Source organism: Eucyclogobius newberryi, unplaced genomic scaffold (genome assembly GCF_026437365.1).
Source record: "Eucyclogobius newberryi isolate DKJ021-1_F unplaced genomic scaffold, fEucNew1.0.hap1 SCAF_15, whole genome shotgun sequence".
NCBI lineage: Eukaryota > Metazoa > Chordata > Actinopteri > Gobiiformes > Gobiidae > Eucyclogobius > Eucyclogobius newberryi.
Genome location: NW_027315779.1, coordinates 6,369,711 through 6,389,000, shown reverse-complemented (window position 1 = coordinate 6,389,000; position 19,290 = coordinate 6,369,711). Strand labels below are relative to the sequence as shown.

The 19,290-nt window shown below is 42.0% G+C and overlaps 1 protein-coding gene across 1 annotated transcript; it reads left to right on the top strand.

Moving 5' to 3' along the window:
• The first annotated feature begins 2,311 nt into the window (after nucleotides 1-2,311).
• On the top strand, nucleotides 2,312-16,319 carry bicdl2l (bicaudal-D-related protein 2-like). Its single transcript, XM_072445841.1, has 6 exons — nucleotides 2,312-2,903; nucleotides 5,464-5,583; nucleotides 6,361-6,510; nucleotides 12,654-12,730; nucleotides 12,816-12,936; nucleotides 15,779-16,319. The coding sequence occupies exons 1-6, from the start codon at nucleotides 2,394-2,396 to the stop codon at nucleotides 16,133-16,135; spliced, it is 1,335 nt and encodes a 444-aa protein (XP_072301942.1). The 5' UTR covers nucleotides 2,312-2,393; the 3' UTR covers nucleotides 16,136-16,319.
• The last annotated feature ends 2,971 nt before the right edge of the window (nucleotides 16,320-19,290 follow it).

Here is a 19,290-nt window from a genome sequence, read left to right as displayed (position 1 = left end):
GACGTAAAGTTTCAATCTATTAATAGCTATATCTTTACAGTGTCCCGTCACCATTTCCTTTGTTGTTTTGTTGACTTAAACTTCATTCACAAGTTTGCAATAGTCTTCAGCACATTCCTAAATTAAGACTTCAATGACTTTGATTACGTCAAAGATCACGCAAAACGTCAACGATTATGCAAATGACCGGCTTGGAAAAAAGTAATTGGCCTGGGTAATAATGTTATGAAAAGCACAGTTAGTTTGCAAACTTGACTCATCCCCTAACATGCTTATCATCTCCCACATATGTATCGGTTGCAGTATTACCTGAAACATATTTTAAGACCCCAAATCTTTAGTCATTTTCAGCAGGATGTTGACTCACTTCAGTCATTCATCACTAAACTTTGCCCCTATGTTTCCAACAGGCCTTTAGTTCATGGAGTTCCCCACATGGGTTGAAATAGCAGATGACTAAGTGTGGCTACATAGCTTCTTATTTTTACGCATTGACTTCCACAAAGTTCCACACAAAATGCCATATTTGTCCAGATCGAGACAAAAGCAGTTTGTGCAATTTTGAACTTTGCTGTTTATTAATTTATGTACTTTCTGAGCACATTTTATTATAATTATTTGTATACCGTAGTTAAATAACTATGTTTGTTTAATATGAAGAATATTATTATGTTATACCAAGGTTTTAAGTAAAGTGTAATAATGTACTTAATTGTCTTGCAGCAGTGCTTTTGTTTGACAGATTTCTGCAAAAGGGAGACAAATCCATGCCACAGTTTTGTTTTGCAATTAATAAGTAACTTGTATTTTTTTCTTTTTTAACTGGTTTCTTTAATGTACAACATGCAATAAGAAGCTGCAACTAGGACACATTATGATTTGGAAGCTAAATTATGTTAAACTAGTCGTGTTCCTCCTCATTGAGTGTCTGCGTCATAAAGCAGACACTATTTATTCTGCTGTCTTTTATTTTTATCATATTTTCCTGATTTTTGGCGCATTTCAACTCCTTAACATTTTAACCGATTCCAACAAGTTATACCTCTTTACGATCGGCTTCACTACTTAGGGATGCTATTGCTTTTGACATTTGTACATCTTGTACTTTTTGCCGTATTTGCAAAAGTAGCAGTACTTTTATCCATTGAAATGAATGGGGCATTACTTTCACACAAATGCAGTACCTTTTCCACAAATTTTGCACATTACACTTCTTCACACAACTAAACTACGTTACACAACTTCAGCCTAAACAACCTAGTACTGGAGCTAAAGATTAAAGCCTAAAGAATAAAGCCTAAAGAATAAAGTCAAAAGAATAAAGTCAAAAGAATAAAGTCTAAAGAAGTCTAAAGAATAAAGTCTAAAGAAGTCTAAAGAATAAAGTCTAAAGAATAAAGCTAAAGAATAAAGCCTAAAGAATAAAGCCTAAAGAATAAAGCCTAAAGAATAAAGCCTAAAGAATAAAGCCTAAAGAATAAAGTCTAAAGAAGTCTAAAGAATAAAGTCTAAAGAAGTCTAAAGAATAAAGTCTAAAGAATAAAGCTAAAGAATAAAGCTAAAGAATAAAGCCTAAAGAATAAAGTCCAAAGAATAAAGCCTAAAGAATAAAGCCTAAAGAATAAAGTCAAAAGAATAAAGCCTAAAGAATAAAGCCTAAAGAATAAAGTCTAAAGAAGTCTAAAGAATAAAGTCTAAAGAAGTCTAAAGAATAAAGTCTAAAGAAGTCTAAAGAATAAAGTCTAAAGAATAAAGCTAAAGAATAAAGCCTAAAGAATAAAGTCCAAAGAATAAAGCCTAAAGAATAAAGCCTAAAGAATAAAGTCTAAAGAATGAAGTATTTACTACACACATGTAGTACTTTAACACAAGAACGCAGACGTTGCACATTATCTAGTTTCTTATAGAGTGTTACAAACTGTACTTGTGTGTTTGTTTGTTTGTTTGTTTGTATCTTGCCATCTCTTCTCTTTCACTTCAGTATTAATACCTGTTACCAAACACATTGAAGTTTTTAATGCGTCAAACCAGTCTAATTTTATCCTCTCAATCAAAAGGTCTCCTCCCTTTTTCAATGCTGAGCCAGTGCCAGGTATGTTTGCGTGTCAGTCGTTTGAAACCACACACACGCACACGCACACGCACACGCACACGCACACGCACACGCACACACACGCACACGCACAATACACACACACACACACACACACACACGCACAACACACAAATCTTTGAAGCCACATCCTCCTTTGACGTCGTCCCATGCCTTCTAGATCAGGAAAAGCAAGTTTGTGCACATTTCTGACTGATTTTTGTCTCTCTCCCCTCCCAGTTCTGACACACAGCTGCGGCAGACACCCGGTGTTTCACTTGTGCCTCCGTTTGATTCAAAAATGGACTACAATCAGTCTTTTTCAGCGCTGAACGAGAGCCTACGACCACGTTTCAACACCGGCAATCAAATCTACTCCTCCCTCAACAGACTGGAGGACAGGTCACCACGGGCAACCTCCATCTACTACACAAGCCCGACAATGACGCCGACGATCTCCACTCCGGCGCCCCCAAAATACACCGTCCCAGGTGAAGACGAGCTGGACGGCGGGTTGACGTCAGACCCCCCTCAGCTCTTCGAAGACAACTCCACTTTGCTGTCCGAGATGGGGTTCAAAGCCTCGGGGGATGACGACGATTCAAGTTCAACGAAGTCAGAGGAGAAAGACTGTCCTGGCGAGCTTCCCGCGAACCAGACAGAGGAGGGCCCGGAGTCTCCCGTGGCAACAGAGGGGGACGTCAAGGGAAGCATCCTGCACAAGGCGTTCATTGACGGGACACTGCCGGACCTCATCAAGAGCGGGCGACCCCTGAGCAGGAGAAGGACGCTCGGACACGTCAACGATACGGTAAGATCAGCTCTCATGAGTGTGTTGAAGTAGAATATATGTTGTACTCTGGGGTGATTATGAGCGGTATTGACGAAAATGAATAGCTCAATATGTTTTCTGTGTTCTCTCTTATGACAATATACAGGAAATTTTTTAATGGTGCATCAAGAATGTGCAAAAAATGTGCCTGTAAATGTGTAGAGTGAGGTTCTAGTATCACACAAAACATGAATAGACCATAAAATGAACCACAAAAGGGCAGAAATATCATATCTACTCTTTTTAGCCGTCATTTCATACTCGATTTTGTTATCTTGCACATCTCCAGAACAACAATACAATTTTGGACACACCCTCCACCTCTACTCAGACAGTGTACCTCGATAGGGTTGTGGTCAAGGCCTGAATGTCCCTCCACACTCGTCACCCCCATGTCACCCTCGCATCTGTCCTTGCCACTAAAGTCTTTGGACTGGAAATAGCTTTAAAAAACATTAGTAAAACGGTAATTAAGTACAACAGGATGGATAATCTGTGTTATTCTAATTTAGATGTAGTTTATCGTTTAACAGTGGTAGTTTTGGATTGTTTTTGAGATAAAGATCTAACTATTCTTGAGGTTTTTAATAATAATATTTGTTGTCCTGCTTTGACTCCAAATGAGTAACTGTTATTAAGGAATACCATGGCAGTTAAAGGCCGTGGTATCAATACGATGAGGATGGGCTTCTGACGGTAATGACAGAAGAGAAATTTGTCATTTCTCTGGGTCTGTGGAGAAAGCAGCGTTCTTCACAGCCTTGAGTTCATGATTTGTTTGTTTTTGGTCCTCGTATACACCGAGCATGCCACAAATGATGTAAATAACCAGGAAGGAACATTGTCTGAAGTCTGTTTCAGTTCATGAAGCGTCCCTGTTTTAGTATATGTAGAGCTACTGACTGAGCAATTAAAAAAAACATCAGAAGTCTTTGTTTTTTGTTAAACATTATAAACATGTAAAACTCCACTCCACGAATATAAGAAAGCTGTGTATGATCTCAGTGTTTGTTTGCATTGGACCACTGCAGAACCACTAGGAGCATCTCTACTGGAGGAACCTGCTGCTGGTTCTGGAATTTATTCAATAAGGTTAATACCTAAAGGCTCTGGAACAACAAAAGCTGCCTGCAGTGAGAAAAAGCTATGTGCTGATTATAGCCCAGCGTCTCACACATAAAGAATCCCATTACATGTATACAACACTGTCAACAGAAACTGCTGCCCTAGATTCTTCTGACAAACTTGTCGTACGAGACTCTAATCCACACTGTTCTGTCAGACATAAACAGCCACATTGTGTTTTTCCTCTGACCATAAATCAGGTTAAACATTATAATTACACATTATAAAACACCTGCTTTTACAATACCTGGTAAATTATGTATTTCACTGCAAAGCGGTTGTGAAAACAGGTTTTGTAACTTGAGGAGATAAGATACCAGGTGTTAAGATATATCTATGTTTTTATATTGTAGTATTTGTATTTAGCAAACAATTCAAACCAAATATCTCTTCTCTTTAGGACTTAAGCTAAAAGTGTCGAATGTATAAAAGCCCCAAAAAACCAAGGCAATAACTTATTTTACAACCACTAAATTCCAAGATTAGGTAAAATCCCGGTTTAAGTCAGTGATAAATACGATCAAAATACAGTTTCTGAAGAATATTTGTATTAGTTTTATCCACACATTCGAACCGGTTCAAGCGCCGGTGAAACAAGAGAACACAACAACACAAGAAATGCAGATAGACAGAAGTTAAGTTAGTCATCTAAAAACCTGATTAGCCCCAGAGGAATCCACAGTATGACGCACAGATAACACACGACTGCCGTGACTTTTAAAATATTTGATGTTTTAACTCGTCGTTCGTGCACTTGTAGATGCTGTCGGAGACTAAGTGACGGTTCAGATTGTTGTCTGGCGTGACAGGTCGAGCGCAAAACCAGTTTGAAGTCAAAAAGATGATATTGTTGCCACCGGAGAACTTTTCTGACATTAATCCAGGTTCAAAAACACTTGAAATATGAGCCAAACGGGGCGATTTATCTGCAGTCACAAGATGTAGCTCAGAAAGAACGTTATCTAACTTCTAAATGTATCTGTTTTTGTGGAGGGGAACAGACATGTTGTCATAATTCAAAGACAAAACAGAGAGATTGTGACTAAATAAAGGGCTGTAGCTGTCACAATCCAGTTTACGGAAGGCGTAACTGCAGCTTCAACTCGTTCAAGCTCTTTTTATTACTTCTCTTTGATTTGTTTCTTTGAGAGTTAAGGATTATATTACAGTATAAATATTACAGTAAAACAGTGTCTCTCATAGATGATTGGAACTGTTCATCCAGGCTATAATTAAATACAGTTTAGCAGAGAAAACTAAATGTATAGATCTAATTACAGCAAATGTCAAGCCAATTCTTAAATGGACTACGAATCAGAGGTGTGCTTTCTTGTTTGAATGTGCGTAGTTTGACTTGATGTGCCGCTAAATGCATGATATTCGACTAAATGTTTGTATTGTTTTTTGTCTTTAGCTGAAGGAGGTGCGGCGGGAGGTGGAGCTGTCTCGTCGGAGGAGCATCAGACTCAAGGCCCAAGTGGACAAACTCCAGGAGAGTCACGAGGGTGGAGGCTGGAGCCAGGACCGAAAGAGGGTGAGGGGGCAAACGGGCTCACACGAACAAAACGTACAGAGGAGAAACAACTTACAGTATATCGTTATATCGTTATATCTGTGTCCGGCCCAGATATATTCATACTTTCAATTTAAATTATGATCATGAGCCAAAATATCGCACTAATTTTTGCGGGAGGAAGGACTTAAAGATGCTTGCACCATGTCACTTTTGTTGTGAGGGGTCCGCCACATTCCTGTCTCCATAGAGATGTTGTTACTCTGTCTGGAATGTTCCACAGTGTGACATCAAATGTATCTTTCTTGCATTTTTTCAATTACAGGTGTTGATTAAATTTAGTTGTGTATTCTTACTCTGAACAGGGTCGCCTCTCCGTCGATCTGACCTGTAACTTGGCCTTGGAGCGTCACCTGCTTGTCTCCATATAGATGGATACGTTAAATACCATACTGTGAAATATTTTAAACTAAAAAGTCACGTTAAAGTCTTGTTCAGCCTTCCAAGTGTCTCAAAAGATAACAGTTAAAAGTGAACATTTCTACCTGTTTGCATATTTTTTGTCTGTTTTTAGATATTCTGTTTTATTTATCTATTTCAATTGATTTCATTTGGGCAGCTCCAACTAAACATTGGTAATCAACAGATAGTCGTATAAACTAGGTTGGTATCCAAAAGGAGAAGGCAGAGTAAAACTTGTAAATCCCTACATTTACTTGAATAACTGACAAAAAAGTGATCATAAACTTGTTAAATCAATAATTTTCCAACAACATTTCTCTTGTGGTTCTGTGTCAGGTGACAGATGAGGTGGTGTCCATCCTGCGTTTCCTTCATCCTCTCGCAGACCCGGAGGCGGGACCCCTGAAGACCCCCCTGGGACTCGATGCGGCTCTGAACCAGCTGCAGTTTGTGTCCCGGAAACTGGCCCTGGACCACACCTCACAGGTCAGTTCTCTCTCCCCTGTGTCCTGCTCCCTCCTCTGTGTCCTGCTCTCTCCTCCGCTGTGTCCTGCTCTCTCCCCTGTGTCCTGCTCTCTCCCCTGTGTCCTGCACTCTCCCCTGTGTCCTGCTCCCTCCTCTGTGTCCTGCTCTCTCCTCCCCTGTGTCCTGCTCTCTCCTCCCCTGTGTCCTGCTCTCTCCTCCCCTGGGTCTTTGCCTCTCCTCCCCTGGATCCTGCTCTCTCCTCTGTGTCCTGCTCTCTCCTCCCCTGGGTCTTTGCCTCTCCTCCCCTGGATCCTGCTCTCTCCTCTGTGTCCTGCTCTCTCCTCCCCTGGGTCTTTGCCTCTCCTCCCCTGGATCCTGCTCTCTCCTCCCCTGGATCCTGCTCTCTCCTCTGTGTCCTGCTCCCTCCTCTGTGTCCTGCTCTCTCCTCCCCTGTGTCCTGCTCTCTCCTCTGTGTCCTGCTCCCTCCTCTGTGTCCTGCTCTCTCCCCTGTGTCCTGCTCTCTCCTCTGTGTCCTGCTCTCTCCCCTGTGTCCTGCTCTCTCCTCTGTGTCCTGCTCCCTCCTCTGTGTCCTGCTCTCTCCTCCCCTGTGTCCTGCTCTCTCCTCCCCTGTGTCCTGCTCTCTCCTCTGTGTCCTGCTCCCTCCTCTGTGTCCTGCTCTCTCCTCTGTGTCCTGCTCCCTCCTCTGTGTCCTGCTCTCTCCCCTGTGTCCTGCTCTCTCCCCTGTGTCCTGCTCTCTCCTCTGTGTCCTGCTCCCTCCTCTGTGTCCTGCTCTCTCCTCCCCTGTGTCCTGCTCTCTCCTCCCCTGTGTCCTGCTCTCTCCTCTGTGTCCTGCTCTCTCCTCTGTGTCCTGCTCTCTCCTCTGTGTCCTGCTCCCTTCTCTGTGTCCTGCTCTCTCCTCCCCTGTGTCCTGCTCTCTCCTCTGTGTCCTGCTCCCTTCTCTGTGTCCTGCTCTCTCCCCTGTGTCCTGCTCTCTCCCCTGTGTCCTGCTCCCTCCTCTGTGTCCTGCTCTCTCCTCCGCTGTGTCCTGCTCTCTCCCCTGTGTCCTGCTCTCTCCCCTGTGTCCTGCTCCCTCCTCTGTGTCCTGCTCTCTCCTCCCCTGTGTCCTGCTCTCTCCTCCCCTGTGTCCTGCTCTCTCCTCCCCTGTGTCCTGCTCTCTCCTCCCCTGGGTCTTTGCCTCTCCTCCCCTGGATCCTGCTCTCTCCTCTGTGTCCTGCTCTCTCCTCCCCTGGGTCTTTGCCTCTCCTCCCCTGGATCCTGCTCTCTCTCTCCTCCCCTGTGTCCTGCTCTCTCCTCTGTGTCCTGCTCTCTCCTCTGTGTCCTGCTCTCTCCTCCGCTGTGTCCTGCTCTCTCCCCTGTGTCCTGCTCTCTCCCCTGTGTCCTGCACTCTCCCCTGTGTCCTGCTCCCTCCTCTGTGTCCTGCTCTCTCCTCCCCTGTGTCCTGCTCTCTCCTCCCCTGTGTCCTGCTCTCTCCTCCCCTGGGTCTTTGCCTCTCCTCCCCTGGATCCTGCTCTCTCCTCTGTGTCCTGCTCTCTCCTCCCCTGGGTCTTTGCCTCTCCTCCCCTGGATCCTGCTCTCTCCTCTGTGTCCTGCTCTCTCCTCCCCTGGGTCTTTGCCTCTCCTCCCCTGGATCCTGCTCTCTCCTCCCCTGGATCCTGCTCTCTCCTCTGTGTCCTGCTCCCTCCTCTGTGTCCTGCTCTCTCCTCCCCTGTGTCCTGCTCTCTCCTCTGTGTCCTGCTCCCTCCTCTGTGTCCTGCTCCCTCCTCTGTGTCCTGCTCTCTCCCCTGTGTCCTGCTCTCTCCTCTGTGTCCTGCTCTCTCCCCTGTGTCCTGCTCTCTCCTCTGTGTCCTGCTCCCTCCTCTGTGTCCTGCTCTCTCCTCCCCTGTGTCCTGCTCTCTCCTCCCCTGTGTCCTGCTCTCTCCTCTGTGTCCTGCTCCCTCCTCTGTGTCCTGCTCTCTCCTCTGTGTCCTGCTCCCTCGTCTGTGTCCTGCTCTCTCCCCTGTGTCCTGCTCTCTCCCCTGTGTCCTGCTCTCTCCTCTGTGTCCTGCTCCCTCCTCTGTGTCCTGCTCTCTCCTCCCCTGTGTCCTGCTCTCTCCCCTGTGTCCTGCTCCCTCCTCTGTGTCCTGCTCTCTCCCCTGTGTCCTGCTCTCTCCTCCCCTGTGTCCTGCTCTCTCCTCTGTGTCCTGCTCTCTCCTCTGTGTCCTGCTCTCTCCTCTGTGTCCTGCTCCCTTCTCTGTGTCCTGCTCTCTCCTCCCCTGTGTCCTGCTCTCTCCTCTGTGTCCTGCTCCCTTCTCTGTGTCCTGCTCTCTCCCCTGTGTCCTGCTCCCTCCCCTGTGTCCTGCTCCCTCCTCTGTGTCCTGCTCTCTCCTCCGCTGTGTCCTGCTCTCTCCCCTGTGTCCTGCTCTCTCCCCTGTGTCCTGCTCCCTCCTCTGTGTCCTGCTCTCTCCTCCCCTGTGTCCTGCTCTCTCCTCCCCTGTGTCCTGCTCTCTCCTCCCCTGTGTCCTGCTCTCTCCTCCCCTGGGTCTTTGCCTCTCCTCCCCTGGATCCTGCTCTCTCCTCTGTGTCCTGCTCTCTCCTCCCCTGGGTCTTTGCCTCTCCTCCCCTGGATCCTGCTCTCTCTCTCCTCCCCTGTGTCCTGCTCTCTCCTCTGTGTCCTGCTCTCTCCTCTGTGTCCTGCTCCCTTCTCTGTGTCCTGCTCTCTCCCCTGTGTCCTGCTCTCTCCCCTGTGTCCTGCTCCCTCCTCTGTGTCCTGCTCTCTCCCCTGTGTCCTGCTCTCTCCCCTGTGTCCTGCTCCCTCCTCTGTGTCCTGCTCTCTCCTCCGCTGTGTCCTGCTCTCTCCCCTGTGTCCTGCTCTCTCCCCTGTGTCCTGCACTCTCCCCTGTGTCCTGCTCCCTCCTCTGTGTCCTGCTCTCTCCTCCCCTGTGTCCTGCTCTCTCCTCCCCTGTGTCCTGCTCTCTCCTCCCCTGGGTCTTTGCCTCTCCTCCCCTGGATCCTGCTCTCTCCTCTGTGTCCTGCTCTCTCCTCCCCTGGGTCTTTGCCTCTCCTCCCCTGGATCCTGCTCTCTCCTCTGTGTCCTGCTCTCTCCTCCCCTGGGTCTTTGCCTCTCCTCCCCTGGATCCTGCTCTCTCCTCCCCTGGATCCTGCTCTCTCCTCTGTGTCCTGCTCTCTCCTCCCCTGGGTCTTTGCCTCTCCTCCCCTGGATCCTGCTCTCTCCTCCCCTGGATCCTGCTCTCTCCTCTGTGTCCTGCTCTCTCCTCCCCTGGGTCTTTGCCTCTCCTCCCCTGGATCCTGCTCTCTCCTCCCCTGGATCCTGCTCTCTCCTCTGTGTCCTGCTCTCTCCCCTGTGTCCTGCTCTCTCCTCCCCTGGGTCCTTGAGCTGCAGTGTTTGCTTTGAGTCAACACGAGAAAGCCAAAGGTCGATTGTTGTTGACACGTTTAGTTTCACTCTAAAGCTCATGCCAGGGAACGCTTTACATGTGTAGATGAATCACGTACATAGATTTTAATTTACAATGAATATAAACGTATTTATCGTGGTCCCGAGCATAATGTGTCAAGTACAACCACATCAAAACATGGAACTGAACTAAACATGGACCAAAGCAAGTCTACATCTGACTAAATAACTAATAATAGTGACAATATTAATACTAAACCACATTTGATTGAAATATTTATATTACTCGTAAAGCTTCTAGTATTACTATTGAACACATTTTTCTTTTAGTCGTGAAGACCAGTGTAAACCTCAGAAATCTTTTATTCATTTGTTTGAGAATGACGGTTGCGCCAAAGAAAGCCATAAAACACTTTTGTTATCTTGAAAGTACCGTATGTCTGGACTAAAGGGCCGCACAGCATTGAAAATGATTGCGATCTGACTGTTAAGTACTGCAATATTGATATCATTGCAATATTTGAATATACTTCAAATAAACCCAGAATAAATGCAATTATATTAAAACAAATATGTTCACAACTTAAAAACTTTTAAAAATCATGAATAAAGTCAGTAGTTTTCAACGTTGTCACTTTAAAAACAGTACATTTCTATCGGGTGGAGTTGTTATTGTGATATATTTAGTTTGTTGAGATATTGATTATTGCCAGTATTGCGACATTAATACTTGTGCAATATATTGTGCAGCCTCAAATTTGATCAAACTCGAGCTCATACTTTGACAGGAATGATTTTTATAATTCAGTGTGTTAAACGAGATTAAATTGAAACGCATTACGTAATTTGATGCTTAAGATCAGGTTCATTTAAATTGTCTTTCTTGCTAATTGTCCAGTTTATTTGCTTTTTAGAAGAAAATCAAATAGAAAATCAATCTATATGTGGATTAAAAAAAAAATAAATGTAAATCGTACCAAGTGTAGTTCAAATTTCTTTGTTATTTTGAGTCATTCCTTCTCTAATGAAACAGTGCGTCCTTATCCTCGTACACAGTCTATCTTTCATCTCTCAAAGGGCCCATTGTGACTCCTGAGGCTCCAGTTCCTCTGATGGAGCTGCTCAGGCAGCCCAGGCATGCGGCCGCTCCGGTTCACAGGTGTCTAAATCTGATAAGAGAAAAGCTCGTCACTGGTTTTAACTCACGAATGAAAGAATGGAAACGTCAGTGGTAATCGAGCAGGAATGTGAAGCGATTAAAATAGATTCAGAGATTAAAATAGACGGACATTCTTAACACGCGACTAAATACAACTGTGCCAAATGTTATAGGTACACGAGACATTCAGAACTAACGCTAACTGCTAACTGCTTGTATGACGCACAAGTAGTTCTTCTGGCAACAGTTAAATCACATTCTGTATCACTGCTCTGCGGCCAGTACCATAGCAACGGGTAAACAAATGCTCAGCCGCTTTGTGGGAACTAGCTTCATGTAAAACACAGACATAATGAAGGTGACGAATTTTGACTTTATTTGGTGTACTTATACTTATACATGTAAATTATAGTTTTACAACAATAAAGTAGCTATTTGTGGTGAAATTGTTTTTAAAAATCTGTAGAAAATAAAAGGAAGAATCACACTAGGGACTCTCATTCCAAGTCTTTGCATAATTTACACAAAAGAAACAAATGTTGACCCCTAAACAATAATTTAACTAAATAAAGGTGCGCTCATATATTTTTATTTGTATAATTTTGTAAAATATTTGACAATAGTGGTTGCAAGCTAATTTCCTTGTCTGATGTTATCAATTATAAGCAGGAAGTACAGTTATAAACCTAAAAGTTCAGCTATTCTGCGATGAAATGCATATAATTTTTTGCAAGATTTTAAATAGATTTATCTTAACCCGGACTAATCCATGACCAGACCTCAGCAGTAAACTCATACAAAAGAACTTATAATATTAACAATATTAAGATAAGATAAGATAATCCTTTATTGTCCCACATGGGGAAATTTCATTGATGCAACGCAGGTAGATACAGAGGCAGATACAGAAGAAAAGAACAGATCACTTATAGGAAGTTTGAAAAACATTCTCAGTAGAAGATCTCCTATAAACAAAAACTCCCATTACCCAACAAGGGATGGAGGGGAAAAGTAATAAAGATAAAAATAAATAAGTACATAAATACATAAATACCATTGCATGTGATCACGACAGTAATTACTGTAATTAATACTAAACAATTACAGTATAAACCTGAAAAATGTGCTATTCTGGGATGAAATGTGTATAATTTTTAGCAACATTTTAAATAGATTTATCTTAACTCAGTTCCATGAGTAATCCAACCAGACGTATGCACTTTAATGCTTACTTAACCTCTGAAATCAACACAGTACGCAGCACTTTATACTAAAATAATGTTACTGTAATAATGTTGTCAGGTAAATGTAAAATATCTTTTGCTAAATTAAAGTTTAGTTCAGTTATGTGTCTGATAACAAAATTATTTCCAATTCCGTTTCAAAGAGGGGGCAAAGAGCTATTATTACGCACACTCTTAACTTTAACAACTGCAATTATTAACTTTACAACTGGGATTAACTGAATGTTATCTTTTCATGAGACATTTTTTGAATTGCAAGCATTTATTTTTCAGTTTTTTTTTCTGACACAACTTTAATCCAAATATGACAATTAACCCGTTTCTTATGCCTGTTTGATTCTTCCAGGACAAAAGTAAACGCAGAGTGGAGGAGGCCGCGATCCTTCGACAGGCCCTGCGCGACCGAGACGAGGCCATCGAGAAGTAAGGCCGCAGTCCGCTCTGAAACGTAGCACAACAGGACGTTATGATGGGTTTATCAGTTTCAAACGTGGTCTTTTGCGCGTAGGAAAATGGCGATGGAGGCTGAGCTGTTGCGCAGTAAGACGGAGATGATGGCGCTCAACAACCAGCTGCTGGAGGCGGTGCAGAAACGCCTGGAGCTGTCACTGGAGCTGGACGCCTGGAAGGTGGGTGCCACGTCCCCAGACAGACAAACCGCAAACGCACCCTCTCCGCGGGTCCGACTCGGCCTGGCGGCGTCACCTGCCGGTCTCCGTGGAGATGGTGGTGCCTAGTGCCGTACAGTAGCTCATTCTAGACAAAGCGATCATGGAGAAAAAGCGGGTGCTGAACCCTCCACCAGAAGAAATAAGCAGTGCACCTTTAAAATAGTACACATATTTACACATATCAAGAGCTTTTCCAGTCCTGATATCAATACTTTAGATATTGGAATATTGAAATTGGGTTTGAAGTTAAAAGGGAGTCAATAATAAAACTATGTGCATTAAACTCTAGTTCAAGTTCAGTGGTAAATGTTCAATACTCAAATCAAATAAAAAATATGTAATACTCTCACCTTTACTACATTCCCATTCTTCATATTTAAAAGAATACATCTACAACTGCATAATACACATTCATTATAAGTTATATACAGTTACATCACATCAAATGACAATAACAGTAGAAGAAGAAGAGTGATCTTTCAATACAATGTCACGTCCAGCAACACTTTGAATGTTGATCCACTTAATCTGACACTGTAGGACAACTTCTTTTTGCATTCCCCATTTTAAAATAGCACAAAAGGGTTTAAGTGCTTTAGCAGATGAAAACTTTATCCTCCCATCAGCGTAATAAGCTGTAGGCGGTGGTTTGAAAGTCACCGCACACTGGGAGAGCAGGTGAAAAGGGCGTAATCCGTTTGACGCAAGTGAAACAACACTTTGAACTCGCGCTGATCTAAATAAAGACGCTCGAGACTGGATCGAAAGCGGGATCCAGAATGAGATATGCACATAATTAGTGAGAGCCTCGTGTTACAGTGTGAATTTTAATGTGTCTGGCGATTAACTCTCACAATAAACCCATACAATTCAACTAAGGAGCATGAAGGGGCTCGGAGCCATTCGGAGCCGGGAATTTGGCTCAAGGCCTCAGAGAAACTGAAACCGTGGACTTTGGGGTTTGATTAAGGAGTGCAACTGTGATTCAGTGTGTTGTAAGACTAGATTTGAAAATGATTGTACAGTTTAATGATCATAAAAGTGTCATATAATTAGCCACAGATGAGATGTAGACACGGTTGAGATAGTTTTCCCTCGTCAATAATAAAACGCAATCTCTTGAAAATGTGCTCGTATTTCCTTCCCTTTTTCAAATTAAATCTTAATTATAACAAAAGGCTGAGAGAAAGTGCAAAAGAGTTGTGTGAATCATTGTAGGAAATTCAAATAGGTCACTGTGGTAAATCTGGTCAACAGTCGCATTTGTGTCTAAAAATATGTATTCAAACATGACCTCAATAAAATAAACCTTTAATAAACACTGCGTTTTAGTCAATGCACTGACATGTTACAGTGGAATTGTATCTTTCGGGTCATAAGAAAAATTACGTGTAATAATAGAGCAAAAACAGAATATTGCAGATGTTTTGACCTAGTTTATGGTTAATAAAGTGCAATTACTGGAATAGATCTTCAAAGTGTAGTCATTATAAAATACCAAAAATGAAGTCGGGACGTCCGGAGCCAGAAGGGGGCGAGGATGGGTTTCAGTCCATATCGCTGGAATGAACCAAACCAAAAAGTACATTGACTTTTTCTTTTGATGCACTACTACTTTGTAATTTACGGTAACGTCAATGGAGAAACATATGGGACAAGTGCAATCTGTCCGACTGTTTTGAGTCTGTGTTAAATGTGTTTTATTCTATGTGACTTTGCAATATTGTAAATAAATCTTATAAGGTCATAAGAAAAAATACGTGTAATAATAGAGCAAAAACAGAATATTGCAGATGTTTTGACCTAGTTTATGGTTAATAAAGTGCAATTACTGGAATAGATCTTCAAAGTGTAGTCATTATAAAATACCAAAAATGACCAAATTAAAGTAATAAGACGATCAGATACAAAAAAAAGTAAATTGAGTGTAGCTGAAAGAACACGTTTGAGACTGAGTGAGAAGTTGCTGTGGAGCCAGATTTCTTATTTTTGAGTGAAATAAACAACAAGGCCCAGCTGTTCATGTTGATAGGATTAATATGGCAAGTTTTTGGGCTTAACAAAATATAAAACAATTCAACATTTGTGGATTTACTTTGACTTACATTTTTGAGTCAAACGGTTATTAAAATGACATGTAAATGGAAAAGTCAGATTTTGTTGTTTGCATGTCATTTAAGCCGAGACGCTGCAGGTGAATAGGGAAAAAAAAGATACATTTGGAAAATCTCCTGTTGGTTACTCACAAACATTTTTTTCATATAAAAATAAGGAATTTTATTTAAACGGCCAAAATAGCATTTAAATTTGAAGAATGACAGAGCCAGGTTTAAATTAACATAAGGTTTAAAACATTTTGTTTGTATAGAGGCGATTTTAGATCTTATTTAGGTTTTGGGTAAATTGGATCTGATAAATAAGTTTTTGATTTCTACTAAATTTCACCTCATTGAATAAATCAGGCTTAGAATTAGATCCTTCTGTACGTTCCGTCAACATTTTATTTGTAAAGTTTGGTGTGTAGGTTCCTCTTTACGTTTGAGACTAGTCATTTGAAGAAAACAACCTTTTAAGTTACAATGTCCCAGAGATCTATAGATGTGAATGGATTAAATTATCTAAAAAATGTATATGAGCAGATTGGACAATGTTGTTGTTTCCACGTGAAAGCCTGTAGTGTCTCGCCTTAAAGAATCTTAAAGGTCCAGAATCCAGATAATTAACAGATTTTGGTACACATGTAAACATAGCCAAAGCTAAAACTGAACTCTTTTACAAACGGTGTCCTCTGTGTCTTTAGGAGGATGTGCAGTTGATGATCCAGCAGCAGGTCCAGGCTCAGCAACAGGCCGAACAGGCGCCAAAGAGAACCATCCGCAACATGCTGAGACGAAACAAACAACCGCCCATTCAACGACCCAGCCACATCCGCGCGCACAGCCCAGCGCCGCCCGCGACCACCAACACCAACCACATCTACGTGACACGAGCCGCCAGCCCGTCCCCACCAGCGCCGCACCAGCACCAGGTCTCTAAACTGGGTCCGTGCACTTCTTCAGGCGGGACCCTCCCACGAAACTGGAGGCTGAAGAAGAAGTCGGGACGTCCGGAGCCAGAAGGGGGCGAGGATGGGTTTCAGTCCATATCGCTGGAATGAACCAAACCAAAAAGTACATTGATTTTTTCTTTTGATGCACTACTACTTTGTAATTTACGGTAACGTCAATGGAGAAACATATGGGACAAGTGCAATCTGTCCGACTGTTTTGAGTCTGTGTTAAATGTGTTTTATTCTATGTGACTTTGCAATATTGTAAATAAATCTTGTTCATAAGCTAAAACTGTCTTTTTTGGTTTGATGTTGAAAAGCTGGTTAAAAAAATGTGTTAAAGAAATATCATAATTTACTCATGTATTATATAAAAAAAACTGCATCAAAATGAGTGAGAATTTCATATAATTAACGTTCACAATATTCGCACGTTAGGGACTGACCAGGAGGAGCAGATGTGACGCTCCACATTGGAATCACACACAGACTGAGAAGTGTGACAGCAAATGCACTTTATGAAGAGTCCTCTCGGATTTATAAATGCGTATAGAGACATGCGATCAACCAGTAATGCCCTGATTACGTCAAAACAAAAAGGATTAGACCAAACGTGAGGCTAAAATGAGGTAATCCCTACTTACTACACATAGATTTATAGAATTTAAACTAGAATAAACGTGGGGGATGATTACAAAAATGCATATATCAATATTTGGATAACGATATTGTTAGGTTTGGGCACTTTTCCTCCCTATTTGTTATAATAATATTTTGTCTGTTCAGTTTTTGTCTAATGATCTGTTTAGTTTTTTCATTAGATTGGCTCCCGGCCGCGGGTGCGCGCCCTGGAGCCTTTAAATGGAGACCGGATGGGCTCATCTCTCTCTCAGCTCGGCTCCGCCCATCCCGCTACGGTCCCGCTAGTAGACGCACTCGGCTCGCCTGCTCCCAGCTGGCTCTCACTAGCTATAGCACTAGTCTGTTTTGTTTGGCCTGGTGGGACCGGTAGTCCCATTTTCGCTTTCGTTTGGGGCTAGATAGGGGGTTTGGTGTGTCCTTATTTTTGTGCTCTAGTTAGAGGTGTCGGCACCGGCTTCGACGGCCCTATCCGGGGTTGGCCCGGTGTCGCTCCTATTTTATTTCTGTTTGGCTGGCCCACCAGGTCCATCTTTCTTTTTATAACTTTGGGGTGATTTTTAGGGCACGGGGGTTCGGGAGTTAGCATTTATTTTGGTGAAAAACCTAATAAACATGTTGAAACTGGACTTCGTCTCCGTGTCCGTTTAAATATGTTAAACCTCCCTTCGGGGTCATAACAGATATTCAGAAATGAGCTAAAATGTGCTGTAAATGTCTTGGAGGTTCAAGTATTGAAAAACGTGACTGGACCATAAAATGACCCACAACCCCCCGACCCACAATCCCCCGACACCATCACAGACTTTGACCTTTTTAAATCCAGGCTCCAAACGTATTTGTTCAGACTGTCTTTTAGCAGTCTGTGTATAACTATGTAAAAACAAACTGTACAAAATAAAGTGTTGCTACATTACTGACTGTCTTTTAACACTCAGTAATGTAGCAACACTTTATTTTGTACAGTTTGTTTTTACATAGTTTTATGCTTTTGTATTGCCTTGATTTTATTGTGAAGCTCTTTGGTCACCTTGAGCGTTGTAAATGGCTCTGATATAAAGGTTATTTGATTGATCGATTGTTTTGGAGGTTACATTGGACTCTTTGAGGTTTAATAATAGACTATACACTCGATATTCTAATTGTGCATCTCTCCAAAACTACAATGGTGATATTATCCATTTTCCGATACATCTGAACCTCTAGTTACAACAGATTTTCATTTATGGCCGACAGTATGAGACAAAATGTTCACCCCAGTGGCTTCAGCACAGTGCGTGTTAAAAAGCACTTATAATAGTAACATTCTGAATAGAGACACGGTAAATAGACACTGTGTTTTTTAATCTGTACAGTTTTAGAGGGACACAGGTGTGGAATAAAAGGGATTTTCAGTAATCCTTCACGATGCGTTTGGGTGATGATGGTCTCGTCTCTCGTTTGAGGATTGTGTCGGACAAACACACTTAATTCTACCCAAAATCTGATTAACAAGGCCACTATTCTCTGACTCGGTCCCATTCATTAATAATAATTTAGTCATTTATAGATTAAAATGTCAGTTTTCTGTCATGTTAGTTTAAGATAAGATAAGATAATCCTTTATTGTCCACACATGGTGAAATTTCATTGTTGCAACGCAGGTAGATACAGCGGTAGATACAGAGGAAAAGAACAGATCACTTATAGGAAGTTATCTATTCTTTTGGAAATGTATTCAATATTTTCTATTTATTTTCTTTTGGAAATGTATTCAATAAATTAACAACAAAAACACAACATTTTTTATATATATTAAATATTTACATTGCTGGAAAATTGAATGAATCTAAGCTCAAGTCATTCCATAATTTAAGATAAAGAGATATAGAAGCTTTTCAGGTAACACTTTATAAACACTAAACTTATTCTTGCCTCATTAAAGCATAAACAAATACTTAATTCATAGTTAAAAAAAAGTTTAAGAATGATTCAGGCTTAGAAACTATTGAACTAATACTCCAACACCTAATTCCTAACCCTAACTAATGAAGTAGTTACTAAGCCTGAATCATGCTTTCATTGTCAAATATATATATTCTTTGTCACGTTAAAGTATCAAAATAAAACAAAATATATACATTGAGTAAATAACTGTTTGTTAAAAATGAACAATGAACTTTTTCATTTCACTGTCCCTGGATGAAAACTAAAATTAAGGAACAAATGGGTCAAACATCAGCGCCGTTAATTTAATATAATTTATTTAATACTGTCAGTGTATACACCTCCATATTATTGACTCTACTCGCCCACACTGGAACACATGAAGGTTAAATATTAGCACAGAGGCAACAATGAACAGAGTGAAACATACACAACAGCTTACACACCGACTGCACTGAGCCAAGACAATTTCAAGATAATGTAACACAACGTCTCTCATTTCAATCTTGCCCCGGTTGAACAAGACAGGCATTCAAACGTCACCGCGATGCAATTTACAATCCCACGTATATTGTGCGTTAAGATTCCACTCTCCACGTAACACCTTTCACATGTCGGTGTTAAAAAACTGATTGCGCTCTACGTTTGCTGGGACTTGACAAACCTGGCAACCCAGCTGCCGATATAAAGTCTGTATA

What these genes read in the sequence shown, in the direction of transcription:
- bicdl2l (XM_072445841.1), top strand. Translation starts at nt 2,394, where the DNA reads ATGGACTACAATCAGTCTTTTTCAGCGCTGAACGAGAGCCTACGACCA. An exon ending in TCGGACACGTCAACGATACG is followed by an intron (nt 2,904 to 5,463) that starts GTAAGATCAGCT and finishes TTTTGTCTTTAG; the next exon opens with CTGAAGGAGGTGCGGCGGGA. An exon ending in CCCTGGACCACACCTCACAG is followed by an intron (nt 6,511 to 12,653) that starts GTCAGTTCTCTC and finishes TGATTCTTCCAG; the next exon opens with GACAAAAGTAAACGCAGAGT.